Below are 20218 nucleotides of genomic sequence, written 5' to 3' on the forward strand. Positions count from 1 at the left end.
GAAAGAATTTATGTTGCAGTATTTTCCGCAGTTTCCATCTCAGGCCAGTGGTGCAGGAATGTATTTGTCTGAATGGTTAAACGGTAACAAATATGCAAGTATTCATCTTTTGGGGAGCATCATTCCAATTTTGCAGGTTACAGAGTCCATCTCCTTATCAGAGGGATAGTTTCTCAAGTTGTGGTCCAACCCTATGCTCAGCATGAGGGGTATGGAGATTATCTCTTGTTAGAGCAAGCACAGGCTTGGACAGCGAGCAGTGTGTGCCTGCGTGTGTGCGTGCCCATGTGGCAGTTTGTGTGTAAATGCGTGCGGGGGTGTAGGGCCCGGGATGCACGTATTAAGAAACGATTAGTGGAGATTAAAGCTCTGCCCCAGAGTCTGCCCGCACGACTCCAGGCAACAAGAATGACCAGCCCCTCCCCTCTCACCCCGCAGTGGCCCCCGTGGAGCCGGGCCACTGAAGCCCTGGCTGCAACCTTCGTCCACCGGCTGAGGAGGATCAATAGCGCTGCCTCTCCTCTGCCCACTGATCTTCCACCACTAAACCTATTGGCCCCCTGTGCAGAGTGCGAGCACTCGTCCTGAAGCCTGACTGCCTGCCTAGATGTGATGGTTGTAAAGACATCCAATCAGGTTCAAAGTCAGTGGATGGATGTGATGATTGGAAGAGTGCACCGCGGTGTGGTGCACGATGATGTAACTGGTATCAGTGTCACACGCAACGCATCAGCACCGGCTCTTTCATTGGAAAAGCATGGCTCTGAGGCCTGTAGGTAAAATAATTCACCAACACATATTAATGTTATGAAGATAGCCCTAAAGAATATGCTATAAAAGAGAAAATCCACAGTGTAACATTAATTCAAAGTAAGATTAATTTATGAGAAAATGACCTTGAGGAAGGTCATTTATGCCTTTTATATAATGGATATATAATATCGGGCAGAGATGTCTAGCTCTGACTAAAGCCATGTCAATCATTCTACTGGTGTTGGATCTTTTAAAAAACATATAGGAAATAGATTTTACTTCAGTTAAATCCCAAACTGATTATCGTCAACCACAGAATTCTTGTTATAATCCTTTTTTTGCAAATGATGGGCAGGGTCCACATTGAGGTCTTATTGTGAAATGGGTCTTCTCAAAGGGTTTCATTTTCCCCCTGGAAACTGGAACTGTAAGTTCCTACGATGGATGCAATTTAATTGGAACACATACAACCAAAATATGAAGTTAATTTAATTCCATCAAGTTAACTGAAGGACAGGAAGTGGATGGAGTCAACAACTTGTGCTTGGTTTAGCTTCAGCTTTCAAGGTAAACAGAGGGAGAGGAGGGAGAGGCTTACAGTAGGTAGCATGAGGTGTAGGTCTTCTTCCAAGAAAGCATGCTAATAAGGCCTCCTTAATCTGCAGTGACAGGGACGCACCTACAACGACTCAAACACTATAACGTTGTCTCCTGCCTACACAGCCCCACACTGCTGATGCACTGCTCCGACCTAATGACGACAAGACGGAGAATAAACCATGAAACAAGAGGGAAAATGGGATATTTTCCATCCGCAGTAATGCAACCTGCTTCGGCTTTAATCTGGAGGAAGAACGGGATATACACTGACGCCTGATAGATTAAGGCCTGACCGCTTCTCTCTCTCTGTCCTACTCTGCAACAGAAGGGCCCTGCTGGCAAATCCCAGGCTTTAAAGCAGAGGAGGTTCGGGGCGGCTTATGATGTAATAATCATGGCCTTGTCGGTCACGGCAGGGAACGTGGGGGGAGCTGCAGAGGAGCGTGTGGGGCTTATTGGGTTTTGCGGCAACTTTTATCACAGGAAAATGCCGAGAACTGTACTGTTGTTGTTAAATATGAAACTAGTAGAACCTTAAAGTTGTGTGTCCTTTACTTTAATGGAAGAGGTGGCAGGTGGAAATTAGGTTGGGAGTGAGTAGAAGTTCAAGCCCCACATCATGAAGCTTGAGGATTAAACAAGTCATTGTACTCTTCATAAACTTTTATGCCAGTGACGTTTTGTGAAACACATTTATAGGTAATAAATCAATGATTCAGATCTTTTTATCATACACCGTACACAAATTGTGTGTATTAATATGAGCTGAAATGACATGGCGTCTCGTGCAACAATGCAGCAGTGTTGTTGAGATGTAGCACTGTTGCGTTTTTACTGTGTGGCTTTAAGTAAAAGTGAGCTTGGTAAGAGGAGCTGTTGTTCAAGAGTCCATGTTGGCAAAGATACTTTTTTTTTTGTAATTTGATTATGTAATTCTGATTACATGGAATTCATCAGTACCTGACAAATGTTGCTTCAAAGAAGCCTAAAAATAACCTGCTTTTGGATAAAGTGTACTGATAGCCAAGACAGACACAGTATGAATGGTGAACAGCAGCCAGTCTATTGGACTTTTTTAATTTTTTTGTTTTTTTAAATACACAAGTTTGGTGAGAGTGGAAACAACTGTTACAGCTGCATCGAACTAAGTCGATTCTTGGCAAGCACATTTTTTTGTTTTTTGTTATGAGAGTTTTGATATTTGCATTACAAATACTCCAGTTCCTGTCCAAGTGTGACCAATGTCCTGTTATATACAAAGTGATGAAGACCACAGAGTCCTAAGTGACATACGAAGGAGTTTCGTGTTAAAAAAATAACATTCAGAGGGTTGCTCCTATCCATGCACTGTAAATAAATGGATGGTGGTAGACAAAATGGCTGTTTTCAAGAACTCAGCTCAGCAATCCAGCAGTAAAACGAAAAACACCTTGATGTATATCCTGAGTCTTCACAAATCTTTGCTTGTGCATGGACCACGGAGAAACAGCATGGGGAAAAGCACAAGACAATATGGCATTTGAACATAATATTTCATCAATTCATTATTGCCCGATGTGAGGAGAATGTCTGGGAGAGTCCACAGCTCAGAGTTCAAGGTGAGCTGAGGTTTTAACGAGTGAAATTTAAAATAATGGTCGAGGATATGGAAAGAGGAAGAGGAGTGATGTCTGACTATAGCACTGAATTGTAAAAAAACAAACAAAAAGACAGCACATGTAGAAAATCCAGAACAGTGATAGTTAAACAGTGGTGGCTTTCCTCCCAGGCTTTTTGGTTCATCTTTGTTTTAAGTAAATGTTAATTGTAGGAAAATAAATACTAAATACTCAACATCACAGAGCTAAAAAACAAAAAAAAACAAAAAACCTTGATGCTAAACTGGGTGGAAAAAATAACAAAAGCAATATCTTTACATAATAAACACAATGCACTGATAACGCACTTTTACCTCCCCTGCAGATGTAAATTAAAAAATATATTTGACATTATACACAGCATGATGTCTTGGAAAACAGTAGGATAAACAAATCTCCAAGGTGGCCATTCAGTGCCTCCTACTCCTCCCAGGTCCCCAATTGTCACTGCTCCAGGGTCACAACCTCCACCGCCTGGCCGTCCAGAGTGACAGTGTTATCTATGCGCGTGGCGACGGGCGCCATAGCAACCTGGACAGGTCGGTTGCCCTGTGCGAGGCTGGTCACTACAGTCTGATACATGCTGACCGGAATCTGGACCAGACCTGAGGAAGAGAAGAGGGGACAGGTTGGATTTAGACACACACGCACCAGCGCCATTGTTAATGCCAAGCAAGGACCAACGTCACTTAAAATGTTTGTATCCATCTGTAGCTGGAATGATTGTTGATTTTCTGCTTTGTTAGTCAGACAGAAAATGAATTGACAAAAATTAGATTCTGAATTCTTTTTTAATAGTTAACCAATTTTTGCCAAAATGTGAAGATGTATTGCTTTTTCTCATTGGTGTTATTTAAATGTGATTAATTTTTGGACAATTTCTCTGGCAAAAGAAGTAATTTGAGACTATTGCTTTGGGCTCACAATAGATAAAATGATAAATAGATGAGCCTTTAGTTACAGTTCTAGCTGTGAGCTAGTAATATAGTTAAATTTGTGGAAGGAAATATTTGCTTTACTCAAATCCCATGAGCTGACCATGCAGGAAAAAATGTGGTGTGAGCATTGTAATTACTGCTGCTGTGATCAGTTACCAGAAAAACAAATTGCCAACTGTTTTGACAATGTCTGACTGCCTGACTGTTCTGTCAGCTAATCATTTAATTCAAGGTGAAATGCAAAGCTTGATTTTGGACAATGGACAAAAGAAGCAATTCACCTTGGGTAGGTTCTGGGAAACAGTCATGATCCTTCTTCAGTATTTAGAATTTTAAAGACCAACACTATCGATAAATTAAAAAACAAAAAAAAGAGATTAATCAATAATGAAAATAATCATTAAAAAATTGCTACTCAGAAAGAGGACATTTTTAGAATCAGTCCAGTCCAGGTAGTTGTGTGTGACAAGAGGCAGCCATGTTTCTGAACAATGGTCCGATTGAACGTCCATAGCTTGCTTCCCCCATGCCCAGCTGTGTGTGTGTGTGCGCGCCTGTAGGGATTACTGCTGCAGTCACGTGGGCCCCTGCCCCACCCTACAAGCTGTCACAGTGTCACAGGCAGGCAAGAAGGTCAGTGTAGGGTATGTGGCTCATGCCCGCTCCCATTAGTGTGAGCGAAGACGCTGGACCCTGAATGCACCAAACACAAGTTACACATGAATCCTTTCAGATGCATATGTGACATAATACAGGCCTGCTTTCAAATATATTCCCAATATTGCAAGATTTTCACTGAGTAAAAAAACCCCCCTGTGCATTGTCCTTATTGTTCATCGTCGCTGAATTAAGGTCCCTTTTGTCATGTTGGTAATAGTCGGTCCTCTTGCTAAGCCCACTCGCCAGTGATTTGTGACAGGTTTGAGTTGTGCTGATGCACGTAATTGTGCTGGCAGTGATTACAGAGGAGGGCTTAGGGAACATGGCATTGGCCTGGCATTGTGACGTACAGACACAGGACTGAGTGAAGTGCTTCCCTTGGCCACTCGAGCGTGGTTACTAAGACATCAAGGGCCTTGACTGGTGTGGCCATACGTACGTTTTATAGTGTGTGTGTGTGTGTGTGTGTGTGTGTGTGTGTGTGTGTGTGTGTGTGTGTGTGTGTGTGTGTGTGTGTGTGTGTGTGTGTGTGTGTGTGTGTGTGTGTGTGTGTGTGTGTGTGTGTGTGTGTGTGTGTGTGTGTGTGTGTGTGTGTGTGTGTGTGTGTGTGTGTGGGCCAGTCTGCATGCCTGTGTCAGTGAAGGGTCGCTACAAAGGCCAATCAGCAGTGTCTGGGCCGGTGCACTTCAAACGGCGCTCTCAACTCCTGTGTAGCACTACACTGATTTAGTAAGGTCAATAGTTGTGAGAAGGACTGGCTGTGGCAGCTCCATTAGTTGTTTGAGTGAGCTATTGCAGCCAAACGACCCCTTAGGAAGCAAGATGTCAAACAGCAAAGGTTTGCAGGTGTTAGATTGAATAACTTGAATTTACATTTGTGTATAAATGAGCAAATATAGCAATTATTTTGCCTTTGCACAAGTTGTTTAGACTGCGAGCACAAAAATACTTTTTGGGGGATTTCCAGACTTTATTCAGATTGATTTTAGAAAGTTCGGACTGCAGAACAAACAAACAAACAAACAAACAAAAAACCCAGACATGCCACTTTTTCGATCAGATCTCGACGGATGCATCCCAGTCAAGTTACTCTGGCTGCGTCTCAATTCTTGAGCCGCAACGGCGACATCAAATCCGGAGTGACAGTAGCTACGTAGTTACTGAGGCCTCTGTCGTTGCTACAGCAACCCCTGCAGATTGGTTGGTCGTGTCTGGACACACAAATCTGATCCCATAGCTTGCAAATAGAAAGTGTCGACAGTCGGAACATCTGATTTGAGAAGCAAATCTGATTTGCCTGCAGTCTGAACAAAGCTTATGTTTCCCAACTTTTACTGCAACAGACTTCACACACCAAAATTTAAGAGCCACTTGTTTAAATGTCTAAACTGTTTATATTGAGTCCTTAATCTAGAAGGCTTCTTTAGGGAGAAACCAACCACTGGTCAACTGTTCGTGGTTAAATGTAAATACTACATTAGAAAAACTGCTTTTGATGCATAAATACATGCTTCAGTTTTGTGCTGTTCATTCTACCAATGCAGGGTATGGACAGAAGAGGAGACACGCATAAGGAGGTACATATTGTCTGTTTATGTATATAGTGATAGTGTATGTATGTGCATATATAAGGACAGCAAGCATGAGAACCTGGGGTTGTGCGCTGACAGCTGGCTGAGTGATTAGACGATGGACTGATAATGGAGTGGGTCAAAGCTCATTAGGAGGGCCCCTGAGGGGCCGGCTGATGCCCCTGGACTAGTGTACTTTGTGTAAGAGTGTGTGTGCGTGTGTGTATTTATCCCACTGTAGGATGGCACTGATAGGAAGAAATCATGAATAAGAACAAGACTGACAGCTTGACAAGAAGTGTGTGAAGTTAAATCTTTGAATTTGTCTGTTATAATCAATTTAGTCAATCATTACACAGATTGTGAATAACCATAACTCACAGCGTCAATCTTTTTAAAGAAATTAGAAAGATAAATAAAATCCTCACTTGATTCTACCTTGTACAATAAATTATAATAAATACATTTGATTTGCTATTGAGAAAAACAACTCAATATGAAATGTATTTCATGATTAGTTTCACCTGAATCTCTATGTTCATGTGCAATAGGATACTGACGTAAATTAACACATTTGGTCATTAACATCTGATTAGCGTCGTGTCCCTGGATGTTACTCATTGACAAGCAGCAGCAGCTCTACATCCCTGCCTGAGGATATTGACTGAGCATATGGCTTAAAATGGCTGCTAAATGTATCCATCCAACAAGGATGAGAGGCCGTCACTTTAAACCGGTCCAATCCCAGTTGACGGGATTCCGACGAGAGGGTCGTGTAGCTAACGTGTGGTTAAAAGAAGGGAGCTACCAGATACAAAGACACGCTGTGTGTGTTGTGTCACATCAGGACAGAGTAGATTAGAGTGTACGAGCTCTCACGTCTCACTGCAGTGCTACGACAGGAAAGCTTTCACGTACAAAGAAACAAAATTACATGTACAAAGGAACACGCACAAGTGCCAATAAGAAAAACACGTGATGCCAAAAATTACTGAAAAAGAAAAGCATTCAGTTGTGTTGTTGTACTTATATTTGTTACAGCAAAAAATAAGGCTTTAATTACTTACATTTCTGTTTTCACATTTATCAGCAGACTAATTTCAATATGAGCTAATAAAACAATCAATTTAATCCAAACAGATATGAAGGTAGGAAGAAACTAGTCCAACTGATGAACAGAAAATTCATTTTGGAGGGTTCTGAACTTTTCATTGTCAAGAACTTCCATACAAAACACAGACCACAATTAAATTATCATTCCAAGGCAGAGGGAACATAGAAAAAGCTAACCTATACTGCATATAATGTTACAGGATATACTTAGTCACCTGGGGTGTATTTTGTGTGTTGTCCCAGTGTTTGTTGTGCTGATTACATCATTATGAATGAATATGTACCTGTGGCATCCTGAACCCCGGCTAGTGCCCCAACAGCAGCTGCCGTCTCTGCCAGGACAATCTGCCCTCCACCTTGTAGAGTGGCCTCTGCCAACGTCGCTACGGCATGAGCCGCCGCCTCACTGCAACACACACACACACACACACACACACACACACACACACACACACACACACACACACACACACACACACACACACACACACACACACACACACACACACACACACACACACACACACACACACACACACACACACACACACACACACACATCATTAGATATAGTGTACTATAAGTAAAAACGGGCAGATACACATTTGTTTTGTGTACCTATTTTTGAATTAGAGCACACACGACATGAGAGGACATTATTACTGACACACACACTTACACACACACACACAGCCCACAAAGGCAAGGGTTATTACAGAAGAGATGTGGGGTGAAGAGGTAGGAGTGTATGAGATGTAAGAGGCTTTTCTAGTCTGGACTTATAGAGAATCTGTCACATCTCCCTAAACGCCAGGTGCTACGAGGTCTAACAAAGCAGTTTTATTAACCAGATCTCTCCAGTGGGTTTACCATGAGCCTATTAACCCGCCAGCTTCGTTATGAACTAATGGAGTCGTTCACAGCTTGGTTCATAATCACATCTGAGATAGAAATACAGATGGACAGATAAGGAGGAGCTGAGAGAGAACAGACAGTGATGAGGCGGTCACACTGGTGTGGATGTTGTTCAGAAAGAATTTTGGTAGAGAAATTTCTCGTTGACGAACCAATTTTTTTTTTCACATTTACTTCAATCAGCATTTTCAATAATCAAAGCAATGGGAGGGGGAGACAAGGGAAGGGCCATACGAATTAAAGTTGACAATTTCTGGTAAATTTTGTAATGCTATATGATGTCATTTTTGCTCAACACAGCAGAAAAGAGAGCTGGAAAACAGAGACAAGGTGTTCCTGAGCCTGTGGTGCAGAGAGCCCAGAGTAGCTCAGCACAGGTAAACAGGAGGAGGGGGGAGGCGAGGGGGGAGGACGGAGGACGGAGGACTCAGGTGTGTGCACGTAACAAGCCCCACTGGGACATACCCATACACATGTGAAATTATTGCCTTGACAGTACTGCAGCGAAACACCAGCCAACCTCTCAGTGTCTTGGTGAGTCTGGCCAGTGATTCCAGCAAGTTAGCGTCCTTTGATTAAAAAATCCACGACAATCAAAAACTGTTGATCCAGGATGAATTGACGGCTACAGGCGAGTACGTTTTCATTTGAACCAGACAACGGCAGGGATTTTGTCAATTCACTGAGAAGATTATTTCAACCTGCTGTATTGTTGTGCTGTAACCAGATCCTGCAGAGACTCGGCCCTCGGTGGGACACAGTTTAAGATCCCGTCGCAGGCCCCATCTGAATACAAGTGTGTGGCTCATTTTCCAATGGGAGAGCAGTCAAACAACAACACCTGCACACTGTTTATTACTAGAGCTGCTGCAGGGACGATAGTTATGATAGATGAGTCTATAAAATGAGTAGGAAACTATTTAACTATTTTTTTTTCTATCCACAGGAGTCCCATTACTGTAGTACATGTTATACTGTATACTCAATACTCCCAGTAGTTTAATAACAGGTTTTGGGGGATACTAAGCAATCATGTTTTTAATCCCATGCACTAGTGCTACTTAATAAAAAACAATTTGCAGGTGGAAATATGTGGCTTACAACCTATTTAATGTTTGTTTTTTTATTTACCTTGCAGGCTGCCACTATAAAGGCTGCAGGCTAATTAATCAGATGCTGAACAAGGATCAGAGGTGGTTGTTGCTCGTCTCCCCAGTGACCTGCCCTGACAGTTGTCTCGTCATTCTCGTCCAGTTGTTAGAGCCGCCTGTGCAATTATGCTAATTCACTAATTTATTCTCATGCGCGCCACTGTTCGCTGGCTCCACCAGCATCGACTGAACACCCATGACGGTGGCATCAGTGAAAGCCGTGAAAGTTTTGCAGCCACAGCTTTATGGTCCCACCTCTGCTTTGCTTTTTCCAGCAATCCAACTTTGAGGAGTAACACTAATGACACGAGGATACAAACTATAGATGTATCCAAGGTCTACTATTGGAAAACACTGTTTTTGTAAAAATGCTGTTCACTTTTTTGACTTTGAAACCTCTCCATCACCACCCTTTCACAAAAACGGCAAACTATAATATACAATTCTCTCTGCGTCACCTGTTTAGAGCCATTGTGACGGTGGCACCGGGCTGCATATCCTGACTGGCCGCAACGGCAGCTTCAGCCAGTGACGCTACTGCCTGCGTGGCCTCCGATGCTTGAGTGGTTTGGATTGTCATCTCCCCGCTCTGGAGGGTGGCCCAATTCTGTTCCACCTGGAGAGAAATAGTACAGTATAATACAGTATCATGCAAATAAACGGTAAAGATTGTGTAAAAACTGCTGTTATTTGTGGTGCTGAATGAACAGCTCCCATAGAGTGCAGAAATTAATCAAATGAATTAATGTGTTTCAGGAAATTCAGGAGCAGTTCATCGCTACAATCAGGACACTAACATGTTTTTATACTGTAGGTTATGTATAAAAAGGTGTTTTAGAGGTGTGTGTTTGTGTGTGTGTGTGTGTGTGTGTGTATGTGGCTATTACCTCTCCATCAGTCACCGTGGAGTAGTTAACCTGTGCCACCGTCACACCAGGCAGCTCTGAGGCATCTGCCAGCGTGGCAACTGTGTGTCCTGTGCCAACCTTAGAGAGACGCAGCCGCAGAACACAGAACGCGTGTTAAACTTCGGAAAAACGACACCATTATTTGATTTTAAACCGAACACTGAAAAAAAAAAAAATGCACCTGAATGAGTGAGACGGTTCCGTCGGGGTTGTTGACGGTCTGTACCACAGTCTGTGAGGGCACGAGGTGAGCGATGCTCTGTGCCGTGGCGAGGTGGTGCTGGGTGGTGACTGCCGTGGTTACCTGATGGTCTTCAAAAGCATACAACAGATCCTCACGGCCGTGCTGCTTGTAGCAGTTCTTCACGATGGTCCGCAATGCCTGCGTCCAAGACACCTGGGGAATTAAAAAATACGAGTTAATGTGTGTAATTCTACAGACCGATTCTTAGGACAACTGAATGCGAAAAATTACAGATTTTCTGCTGTTCTACAGGTGAAGTCATCAGATACCATTTATGACTGAGATAGAATATGGATGAAAAAAATATTTTCAGTTTTTTTCCTCACCCTCTGTTTCTGCTCCTCTGTGCGGACATCACTGCGGACGTTGGCCCAGGGGATGTCCTCAGGCCACCACACGGGCTTGCAGCTCTCTTTACCCCAGCCGGGCTTCCCACGGCCCGTTGAGTACTTCAGCATCTCTGGGATGAACGCTCGCAGTTGGGCCTGAAGCAAAGGACAGATGGATGGAGAAAAAAAGAGATGATACAGACACCAAAACTATAAAACACAGCCACACGCCCTTGAGCAGGCAGCAGGAGGCTTGTATTGATTGGCTACCTGCTGCTGGGTGCTGAGGTGGTCAGGGTCTGCAAATAGAAACAGGCTTTCTAAAAGGAGAACGACGCTCATGTTTATTTACAGACCAATCTATGGCTGTGGCTCCAGCCTGACGCGTCAGACAAGACACCATGAGAACACCAGCGGTGATCCAACACAGTTCACCAGTCAACCTGTCCCAGCAAAGGCTCCAGGACACTCAGTGGAGGTATTACCAAGGACAAGCATGTCAATAGTATTAAAGGAGAAATTAATGTAGAACAAAAACTCTACATAAACTGTGGTAGGCTACTATGTTTTATTTTGTAACATTTGGAGTGGTGGTGTGCCGTGGGATTTTTTCAATGTCAAAGATTTGCCGTGGCACACAGAAGGTTGAAAAACCCTGAGCTAGACGACCCAAAGAAAGGTGACCATACGCCTCATATATTTTGTAATTTCCTCGCCGACCAGCATACACACTTATGGTGCAAGTGAGTGGCTTAGATTCACCCAACACATCAACACTTCCAGACCAGGCACACACTCACTGACAGGCTGGGGTGGGGTTTAGTCTCAGTGTCCTCAGTGTCCTGGTAATATGCAAGCATCACCAAGGGATTATATTGCACAATGAGGCACTGCAGAGTCTGCCTGCCTTGACATTACGAGCTAAATTTGGTTCCGGAGGAGGAAATAAATCCCTCCCTCCTCCCCCTCTAGAACCCCCCCCCCCCCCCCCCCACCTCTAACTCACAATCACAAACCACCGGCACATAGTTCCTCAGTGCCTTACACACAGAGATATCAAATATGGATCGCGGTAAAAAATGGATGGTCAGTCACTTAAACACAACAGCTTTGCAAAAAACAAAGACTGTATCTGGTGGCTGCTCTTCAGTCAACACTGGGTTGACAACAACTTGGATCAGGGCGGGGGGGAAAAAGGACTTGGGTGCCAAAAGATTTTTCGCATTTCCACCTGTGGCTGGTGTGGATTTATGTGGATGCATGTGTTTAAAGCCAGATGGCCTAATTACAGTGGCTAGTGAGTTAAGTGGCATGTTGTCCTGGCACCCACCACCCAACCCCCCATTCCTAATCCTCCAAGCAATGGTCCAATCGGCATTTAAGAGAGCGGCCGGGTCCCTGGCCTTAACAAGGCTAGGGGATAATTATGGGCTCAGGCTAGTCCAGGGATCACCTGCTACAGATGCTCCATATATTGGCCTATCCCCACGTCACTAAACCTCACTTGGGATTTCTTCAGGTCGCAAAACCTACTAGTTGTCTGCGTAGAAGACAGGGCCTTCCCAAAAGGATCAGGAGAACTAAGTTTGAATTAGCTCATTTTCAGGCTTGCCATTTCCGAGTTTCGTCAACCTTTCCCAGAGGGACGGGACAACATCCTGTCTCCAACACATGGCACCTGTGAAAACACCCGTTCCACCTGGCTTGGTCAAGCTGAGTGAGGCAACAGGTTACTCATGATAATCTCGTCCTACAACCGCCAGAGAAAAACAAGCACCAACTAGCACCTGCCCTCTGAGGACTCACTCGGTCCCGGGATTGGCTACCTTCGCTCCCGGGGCTGAGGAGAGTCTCGGAGGGCCACTGTCTTGCTGGCTACTCTGACGATGATCCAGAGAATGTGTCAGCAGCACTGGGAACGGCAGAGTAAACAAGCTGGGATCCCTCGGGTGAAGACGGTGTCTCAGGCTGCCAATGGTGCTAACGTTGCGGTGAAACTGAAAGGCCCACAAAGAGCAGTGTACTACGCACTTCCTCTCACTGCTCACTGGTAAAGAGGACGCTTGGCTTGTTGTCAGATGCAGCTGCCACCTATGCATCAGGCACATTTTATGGCTGATGTACAATGCATGAATATTAAATAACACTGATTCACATACGCAAACAACTAACAATCAGCATCTGACCTTGATGCATATCTACGTTTTTGTTCACAATATACACAAAACATGTCTGTGGTTCTGATTTGTTGCCGCTGGTGCCCTCTGCTGGGAAAAGAGGATTCTCACATGTGGCAATTTGCTCCAAAGGAGCTGAGGACTGCTGCATACACCAGGTTGTTTTGATAATAAATGAGCAGAAACATTACTGAGTCTGACCTGGGTCATCTTGTCTACGGAGACAGGGATGCCATCAATGGTGAGGGGGGGCAGCTCTGAGGCGAGCTCCCCACCTGGAGGGGCATGTTCAGCCAGAGCGTTCTCCAGATCCTCCAACATCATGCTCTTATACTTCCTCACCTGGAGGGTACAAAGAGAGTTGTGGTTAGTTCTCATCATCACCTAACTTTGGGATGATCATTTTGAGTTCCTTATCAGAATTGGCAATGTGTAATGGACATTATCAGTATTTTTAAGAAGATAGAAAATAGCAGGCAAAAATTCTAATACAGTGGATTCAAGATGCAAAATTCCAAGTGCACACCCCATATATATGGCTATGTACGATTAAGACGGCAGTCAGCTGGTTCCTTTTTTATATAAATAAAGTGTAAAATATATTTATTTTAGTCTGCAAGATTATCTCCTTTAAGCAAAAACACGTTTGGCAAGAATGCAGAAGAGAATGTTGAAGTTATTAGGAGGTTGGTTGGTTGGTTGGTTGAATTTTGCAGCAGCAACTTGTTGACCATAACACTCACCACATTCTCCAGAGGAGCAGCACCAAACACCTTGAACACCGGGTTGGGTTTGGAGGGGGAAATACACAGCACTATGGCCTGCTGGCCCACTCTGGTGGTGTACTCATCAAGTGTAGCTCTTAGTTTCCTGTAAACATACGCTGGCTTTTATTGTCTGCTTCAGAATAAGAGTAAGAGTAAACAATAGTGGCAGGTGCTAAAAGTTACATCTTTTGTCATTGTAGCTGTTGAACAAAATTCAAACGACAGAGAGATTAGGAAGTTGTTGTTGTTGTTTTTTTCTTGGTGTTCAAGGCTCACCTGAGCAGACGGGTCTGCTGTCTTTTGCGGATGGAGGGGTTGGATTCAAAGATGTGAGGCCTCTTTCTTTTCTTGCCGGTTGCCACGGCAGCAGCAGCTGCCATGCCCACTGGGCCTGGGAAGAAAAGAAGGAGAGAGCTTGTGTGCTGCTAAAACTACAGATGGTTCATCAGAATGGCCGCTGTTCTGCATGTCGTGTACGACTGCATTGCGCAACGCACTGGCCTTTGTGGCTGTTACTATTCTTCTCTTTTGATTTTGAGAGAAGTCTGCTTTTGAGAGAACGACAGTAAGGTTTAAAAAGGGAGCTGAGTACTTTGTCAACTCAAAAAGTCAAAAGACAAAAGGAGCTGTTGGGAGAAGTTTACCTTCAAGGCTTTCTGCCAGAAAGCCTTTGCACATGGTTAACACTGTGAAAGAGTCTATTTCAATCCAAAGCATGATCTGCTCCAATACTTGACCAAGTAGTTTTGTTGTCTAAGCTAAAGCAAACTAAGCAGAAGCCAGAAAGCCTTTTCTCGCTGTGGAGCTTGGCAGGAGGCAACATGATAGAGTGGCATTGCCTCCACAAAACAGTACACTGACTCCACCTGTTGTCCAAGTAAAAACATTACACTGAAATCAGGATGTTTTACTCGGTTCGCTGAATGCAGAGATACAAGTTTTGAACATCAACATTAGGTCTGTTTTTTTTTTGAACAAGTGTGCCAGGAGGCAGCTTTACCAACTCACAGTAAATGATAAATAATATAATCAAACTAAAAACCAGACGCTGGTTGGAAAAAATTCCCAGAGCGTCATTTGATGGCACTCATCAAATACATCCCACTCTTTTGAAACAAACAAATGCTCAGTTTCTCTGCGTTGGGTAGAGAGACTCACCTGCAGCGGCCAGGTGGGCGGTGATCTCATCCGTGCCGGCCGAATTGAGGATGTCCGTGTCGTCGTAAGGATCATCGTCCGGCGAGGACGTCGAGTCCTCCTCAGCACTCATCATTGATGTTTCAGTGAAGGTGGCCACATGTACCTGTAAACAGTAACAAACCAGGTACAATGGGTTTAAAATTCTAGTCAAAATTCCATACGATTCATACTGACTGAGGTGTTTGGGCTTCTGGATCACTCCAATGACATGTGTCTGGCTGGTAAAATACTTCAAACGTCCTATGAATAACTGAAACTCTTGACACGTGTATGAGTGCACCTGCTGGACGGCGCTGGCTTCAATGGTGGTCATGTGTTCTGTCTGATGAACAGAGTGCTCCTCCATTATCAGCCACCCGGTCTCCACGGCTGGATCAATGGTGCAACGACTGAGCAGAGGAAAAAGAAAAGTAGAGATTGAGCATAAAGATAATGATGGAAACGGTGTTAGCTCCATATAGTGCTATAATAAATTCAGTCTATTCATGATAATAACAGAAAAGAAAATGTGCGCTGTATAGACTATCAATATACTGTTTAGCAGATACACACCATTGCATATACATGATGATCAAGTCAAGTCAAGTAGAACTTTATGTCCCCAAAGGGGCCATTGGTTGTGGTGGATACTATTATTCATGTTGCAAGATTTGCATAGAATCATAAGACAGCATATGTATTCTCATCACCAACAAACTCAGGCTTATGATTAAGTAGCTTGTTTGACATAACCATGCTGATAAAAAAAAAAATCTAAAATACTGCCAGGCAATTTAATCTGACAAGACAGTTTATGTATTTTGAGAATAGATTTATTAATACTTCAAAGCAATGTCAGACAAATCCATGCACAGCAGCCACCATCATCATCATCATCATCATTTATTTCCACAGCAGGTTCTAACACATTGGTGTAAACATAATTATCAGTTCACCGTATCACTAACCAAAAACCTGTGTACATCAATATTTATATTAAATATGCCTGCAGTTACATTTGTGCTCCTTGTCCGAGTACACTGGCACCGCTGCTGCTCTTCCTCATGAGGTCTTTATATTGGAAAGACATTACTATAATCAAAGCAAGAGAGTATTGTTTTATTAGCCCATTCATTAGGTGTCAAATCATAAGTCGTACAAGAGATGGACTCGACAGGTCATGTATCCAGCACATCAGTGTACATTGTCTGACTATAACACTTCGCATATACATTTTAAAATCCGGCTGAGTGAAAGTGAATGTGTGACAGTAATGATGTGAGGCAGAAGTAAGAGTGTGTGGAATGGATGGTGTTTACTTTTGTGACCGAGAGAAGGGGGGAAGGAGAAGACTCAAACAGGCCAGTGCAATTGAATGAGCAGTATCCTGTTCATTCACCGTGGGCTGCTGGCTTATGGAAATGTGTATGTCTGTTGAGTTGCATGCGATTGCTTTCACTTGGGGACAGATGAAAGACAAAGTGGACGCCTGTGATGAAGAACAAAACACACCCGAGTCACAATGCAGTCAGCGCACGTTTGTGTTTTGCGTCCACTGTCACGAGCTGTAGCTGCCGGTGGCATCGGTGGGCGCACGACTCAACGATAACGTTAGCATGCACATGGAGGATATCGGATCATTCATACAACAGCGCACGGCGAGTAACCGCGGAGATGTCCGTGTCACACACATAACGCTGTTACTGAAGCGTTACAGAGCCGCGGTGCTGTCTGCGATCGCAGCCCACTCGCCGGTCGGTTGACTGAGCCCCAGCCGCGCTAAGCTAGCGACGTCCTACGTTTAGCAGCCTGAGCTAACGCGCTAACCCTCCCACCGGTGTCGCGTCTCTGCTGCCGCTGAATGGACCGCGGCTGCGACGGGGCACAACGGCGGCTTTTCGCGACGATCGGTCGCCGACAGTTGTGGCCACTCGGCGGGCGGCGGGCGGGCGGGCGGGCGAGGCGTTGGCGTTGGGCGGGCGAGACGTTAGCAGCGGCGCGATCCGCGCGCGAAACCCGCGCGACGTTGAAACAAAAACAACAGCGCTACGACCAGGGCCCAGCGGCCTGCGTCGCGTCCACAGCGACTCTACTCGACTTATTGTCGAAAAAACGCGCCTGCAACACGATTCATCTCACACACACACTCACACACGCACACAAAAAGAATGCAGCCGCAAATATGCATCGCGGTCCCGCTCCGGTCGGCATCTTAAACAATCGGCAGCTCTTCGCCCCTGCGATCGCTGCCGGGTTCGATGGTGCGGCTGCGCCGAGGCTGAAATAGATGGAGATTGCGCGGTAGGGCACTAACCTCAGAGCGGCTGCGCTACTTCGGGCCTGCGCCGTACAGCGGGGATGGAGCCGAGCTCTAATGGAGGACAGAGGGGAGCCAGCAGCGAACACAGCGAGCGAGAGCGCACACTACACCGATCTGCGCTCGTGGTGCCTTCACGTGCACCTCCCGAGTCCTTTCTCACTGCCAGTGTCGTTCAGATGGTGGTTCACTCTGACGCGCTTTTATGCAGCAGGACTACAATCATGGACGCACACTGGAATACTTGCATTTGTCACACTCCCCCCCCCCCCCTCTCTCTCTCTCTCACACACACACACACACACACACACACATTCGTTTCAATTTAGATTATAATAATAATACTTTTATTCAGACATTTAAAATCAGCAGTATTGGTTTGATGTCTGTCGATTGCATGGTGACGAGGAGTAGTAAAGACTCAAAAAAAGGAACGTCTTATTCCTCATGAATTTGTTTAGAATTTTTTTTAGAGAAGCAATTTAATCAAAATTAGTCTAATAACTAATCAAGGGGCTTTTTGAGTCGAGCAGGTTATACAATATAAAGCAAATGAGTAATAATAAGTACGATCAAACTCAAAGGTATATACCTTTGTTGTAAAAGCAACATAATATGTATAAACTTTTTTAAAGGGCTAATTGAAACAGAAATGCATCTTTTAAATATGTACTTTTATGAAGGAAAGCCTAGACAAGCCGAAATTATTATTATTAAGTCATTTTATACACAAAAAGTTTTTTGTGTAACGTAAAAAACTATAATATGCTCACAGCTAATGAAATGCATTATACTTCCAACACTTACTGACAAAGTTTTTCATTCACTCCATTAAATTCACACCAGGTTATCTCGCGTTTTCCCTTTTAAAGTTCTAGTGAGTCCAGATCGGTTCATTCATACGCCATACGTCGATGGTCATATTTCCGACAACCGTCGAACGCCACATTAGACCTGGCAGACCACGCCCCCTCCCTGCTGACTCGGACAGACGCTGCTCGCCGCTGCACCGCCGTCGTTCTAAACAAGTTATAATGGTTAACAAGCAAAGGTAGAAACAAACAAACTGGCTGCATTTGATTATGGAATGTTAAGAAAACTTTATTCGAGAAAATGTCACTGCCAGGAACTGAAAAAACTAAACAAAACAATCAGACATTGGACCAAAACAAACTTTTAACGTTAGTCCAATCAGCAGCAGCTGTGACATCGAGGCGTGTCGCGATACTTTCTTGTTTATATACAGTCTATGGATACTTTTCACACCAACCGGCTAATTCTCGCCCAACAGGTCAGCAAACTTCTCTACTTAACAACAGCTAACAGCTAATTTGGAGACCAAGACACACGAGCAGTTTCTCGAAAAGAGAGAAAGGTACGAGTCAGTGAGTGTTTCGAGATTTCTTCAAAGGTAATGTGTCTCTGCCCCTCATGACATATAAGACATCCAGAAACGCAGACATGACAAATGATTTAAACAGGACAGGGGATTTAACTGATGATGTAAACATCACCTGGTCTGCACGTCATGCAGGTTTATGATGCTCGTACACATGTTACAGTGAGAAATAAGCTACGTTATAATGCGGCAGTAACACGCCACTACCGCGTCACGCCTCATGGGGGCAGCATTGCATTACAAATCTCCATTGTGATTGATTGAGCTCGGCCTCTCAAGTCGAGCTGCTGTAACAGGAGATGGCAGCGAGAGGCATCATCGATGCGGCTCTCCGTAGGTGCCCCGGCGTGCATTCAAGATGATGGATGTTTTACATTAGTGTGTGGTGACAGCAGCTTATGTTTGTGTTTCACTAAATGTCAGCAAGTATCATATTCAAAAGAATCTGGCAGCAGAGCTGCTTGTTGTGCGCCTCCACATTTCATAGCTTCCATACTGTGTGACTGACCTTCATTCCACTCTGGCTCACTGTCATCCCTCTGTCTGTCTGCTTTGTAAAAAAATCTGCAGACAGGATGCATCATTGTCAGTGTCATGCGGACAAGTTATGGTCAGAAACAAATGGGCATACTTTACTACTTTCCTTAATTTGTTGAGCTTTCTTTGTAGATGATGCCGATTGTTTGGCCTATAGCTTTGTGACTCTGGTCATTGTGGTCTGGTGTTACGTCCAGGGTTCAGATTGTTCTCAAGGGCATTGCAGTAAAAAAAACAACACTTTCTGATATTTAGGTGTGGTGGTTAGGGAGAAAAGCTGCAGAGTGTTAATGATGAATCAAGCTCCCATTATTATTTGGTCCCTTTTCTACGTTTTCGTCCGTCGACTGTGGCTGGGTATAGATAAGGCTTACAGCCTGGGGGTCTGGAATCAATAATGGATGTAATTGCTGAGGTAGAAGTGAGGATAATTGAAGGTAATTGTGTGGACCGTCGCAAGCACTGCAGAGAGGTCGAGACACCACAGAGAGGTGGGGAAAAGAAAATGATTCTGGCTGTACGTGCTCCAGTTGTCTTACCACTATACTGAATATAACATTTCCATGGAATCAATTGTTGCTCTTGAAAGTTGCGAAATACAAGATTGATCAACCTAAATGATGAAATGTTCATCTTCTTATTTGTTCAAAGGAACTTCTGGTCTTGTGTGTGTTTACTTTGTGAGACCCAGGCAACAACAGGGTGAAATGTGAGAGAAAAAAACAGCGGTGGTTGAGATCACAAATGTTAAAATTAGTTGGGTTGGTAAACTCAAGCATGTTGTGTACAGTTTACAGATATTGTATATTGCATTACATGGGCAATATACACCTAAACATACATGTAAACTCATTTTTCTGTTTAATTTATTTGAATTTTTGATTACTTGGTCATGATGGTCGGTCCGGAACACGTTCCCAAATCTGTTGATTTAATGTGAAATTGGATGCTTGCCTTACTTTACAGCACCTCAACAGTAGTATATGTGTGAGTGTGCAGTTTATTAATTCACTTGTTCATTCA

The 20218-nt window shown here is 44.0% G+C and overlaps 1 protein-coding gene and 1 long non-coding RNA gene across 8 annotated transcripts in view; one reads left to right on the forward strand and one right to left on the reverse strand.

Moving 5' to 3' along the window:
- Positions 1-2395: 2395 nt before the first annotated feature.
- Positions 2396-17484, reverse strand: nrf1 (nuclear respiratory factor 1). 4 transcript variants are annotated; one of them, XM_035621566.1, is made up of 14 exons: positions 17102-17208; positions 15959-16034; positions 15244-15352; positions 14922-15066; positions 14040-14154; positions 13740-13866; positions 13198-13338; positions 10817-10975; positions 10428-10643; positions 10226-10324; positions 9797-9954; positions 7557-7678; positions 4210-4273; positions 3458-3595 (listed from the first exon to the last, which is right to left on the reverse strand). In XM_035621566.1, the coding sequence occupies exons 1-13, from the start codon at positions 17151-17153 to the stop codon at positions 4233-4235; spliced, it is 1560 nt and encodes a 519-aa protein (XP_035477459.1). In that variant the 5' UTR covers positions 17154-17208; the 3' UTR covers positions 3458-3595; positions 4210-4232. The 4 variants fall into 4 exon arrangements, with proteins under 4 accessions (XP_035477458.1, XP_035477457.1, XP_035477460.1 ...); XM_035621565.2 differs by lacking the exons at positions 4210-4273; positions 17102-17208 and adding an exon at positions 17257-17484 and having other exon boundaries at positions 2396-3595; XM_035621564.2 differs by lacking the exon at positions 4210-4273 and having other exon boundaries at positions 2396-3595; positions 17102-17207.
- A 658-nt stretch (positions 17485-18142) lies between these two features.
- Positions 18143-20218, forward strand: part of LOC118292790 — a 72461-nt gene continuing 70385 nt past the window's right edge. For 2 of the 4 annotated variants that reach the window (XR_004787014.2, XR_004787011.1), the window contains exons 1-2: positions 18200-18310; positions 18551-18634. This is a non-coding gene — a long non-coding RNA (uncharacterized LOC118292790). Of the gene's footprint in view, positions 18311-18550; positions 18671-20218 lie in introns of all 4 variants that reach the window. The other 2 variants (XR_004787022.1, XR_004787016.2) reach the window with 2 other exon arrangements.

The sequence above is a fragment of the Scophthalmus maximus genome, chromosome 12 (assembly GCF_022379125.1).
Source record: "Scophthalmus maximus strain ysfricsl-2021 chromosome 12, ASM2237912v1, whole genome shotgun sequence".
Lineage (NCBI taxonomy): Eukaryota > Metazoa > Chordata > Actinopteri > Pleuronectiformes > Scophthalmidae > Scophthalmus > Scophthalmus maximus.

Coding starts and splice junctions, on each gene's coding strand:
- nrf1 (XM_035621564.2), bottom strand. CDS start 17,153: ATGCCGACCGGAGCGGGACCGCGATGCATATTTGCGGCTGCATTCTTT. Junction 15,067..15,243: donor AAGCCAGCGCCGTCCAGCAG/GTGCACTCATAC, acceptor TACTGTTTACAG/GTACATGTGGCCACCTTCAC. Junction 3,596..7,556: donor CGGGGTTCAGGATGCCACAG/GTACATATTCAT, acceptor TCTCTTCCTCAG/GTCTGGTCCAGATTCCGGTC.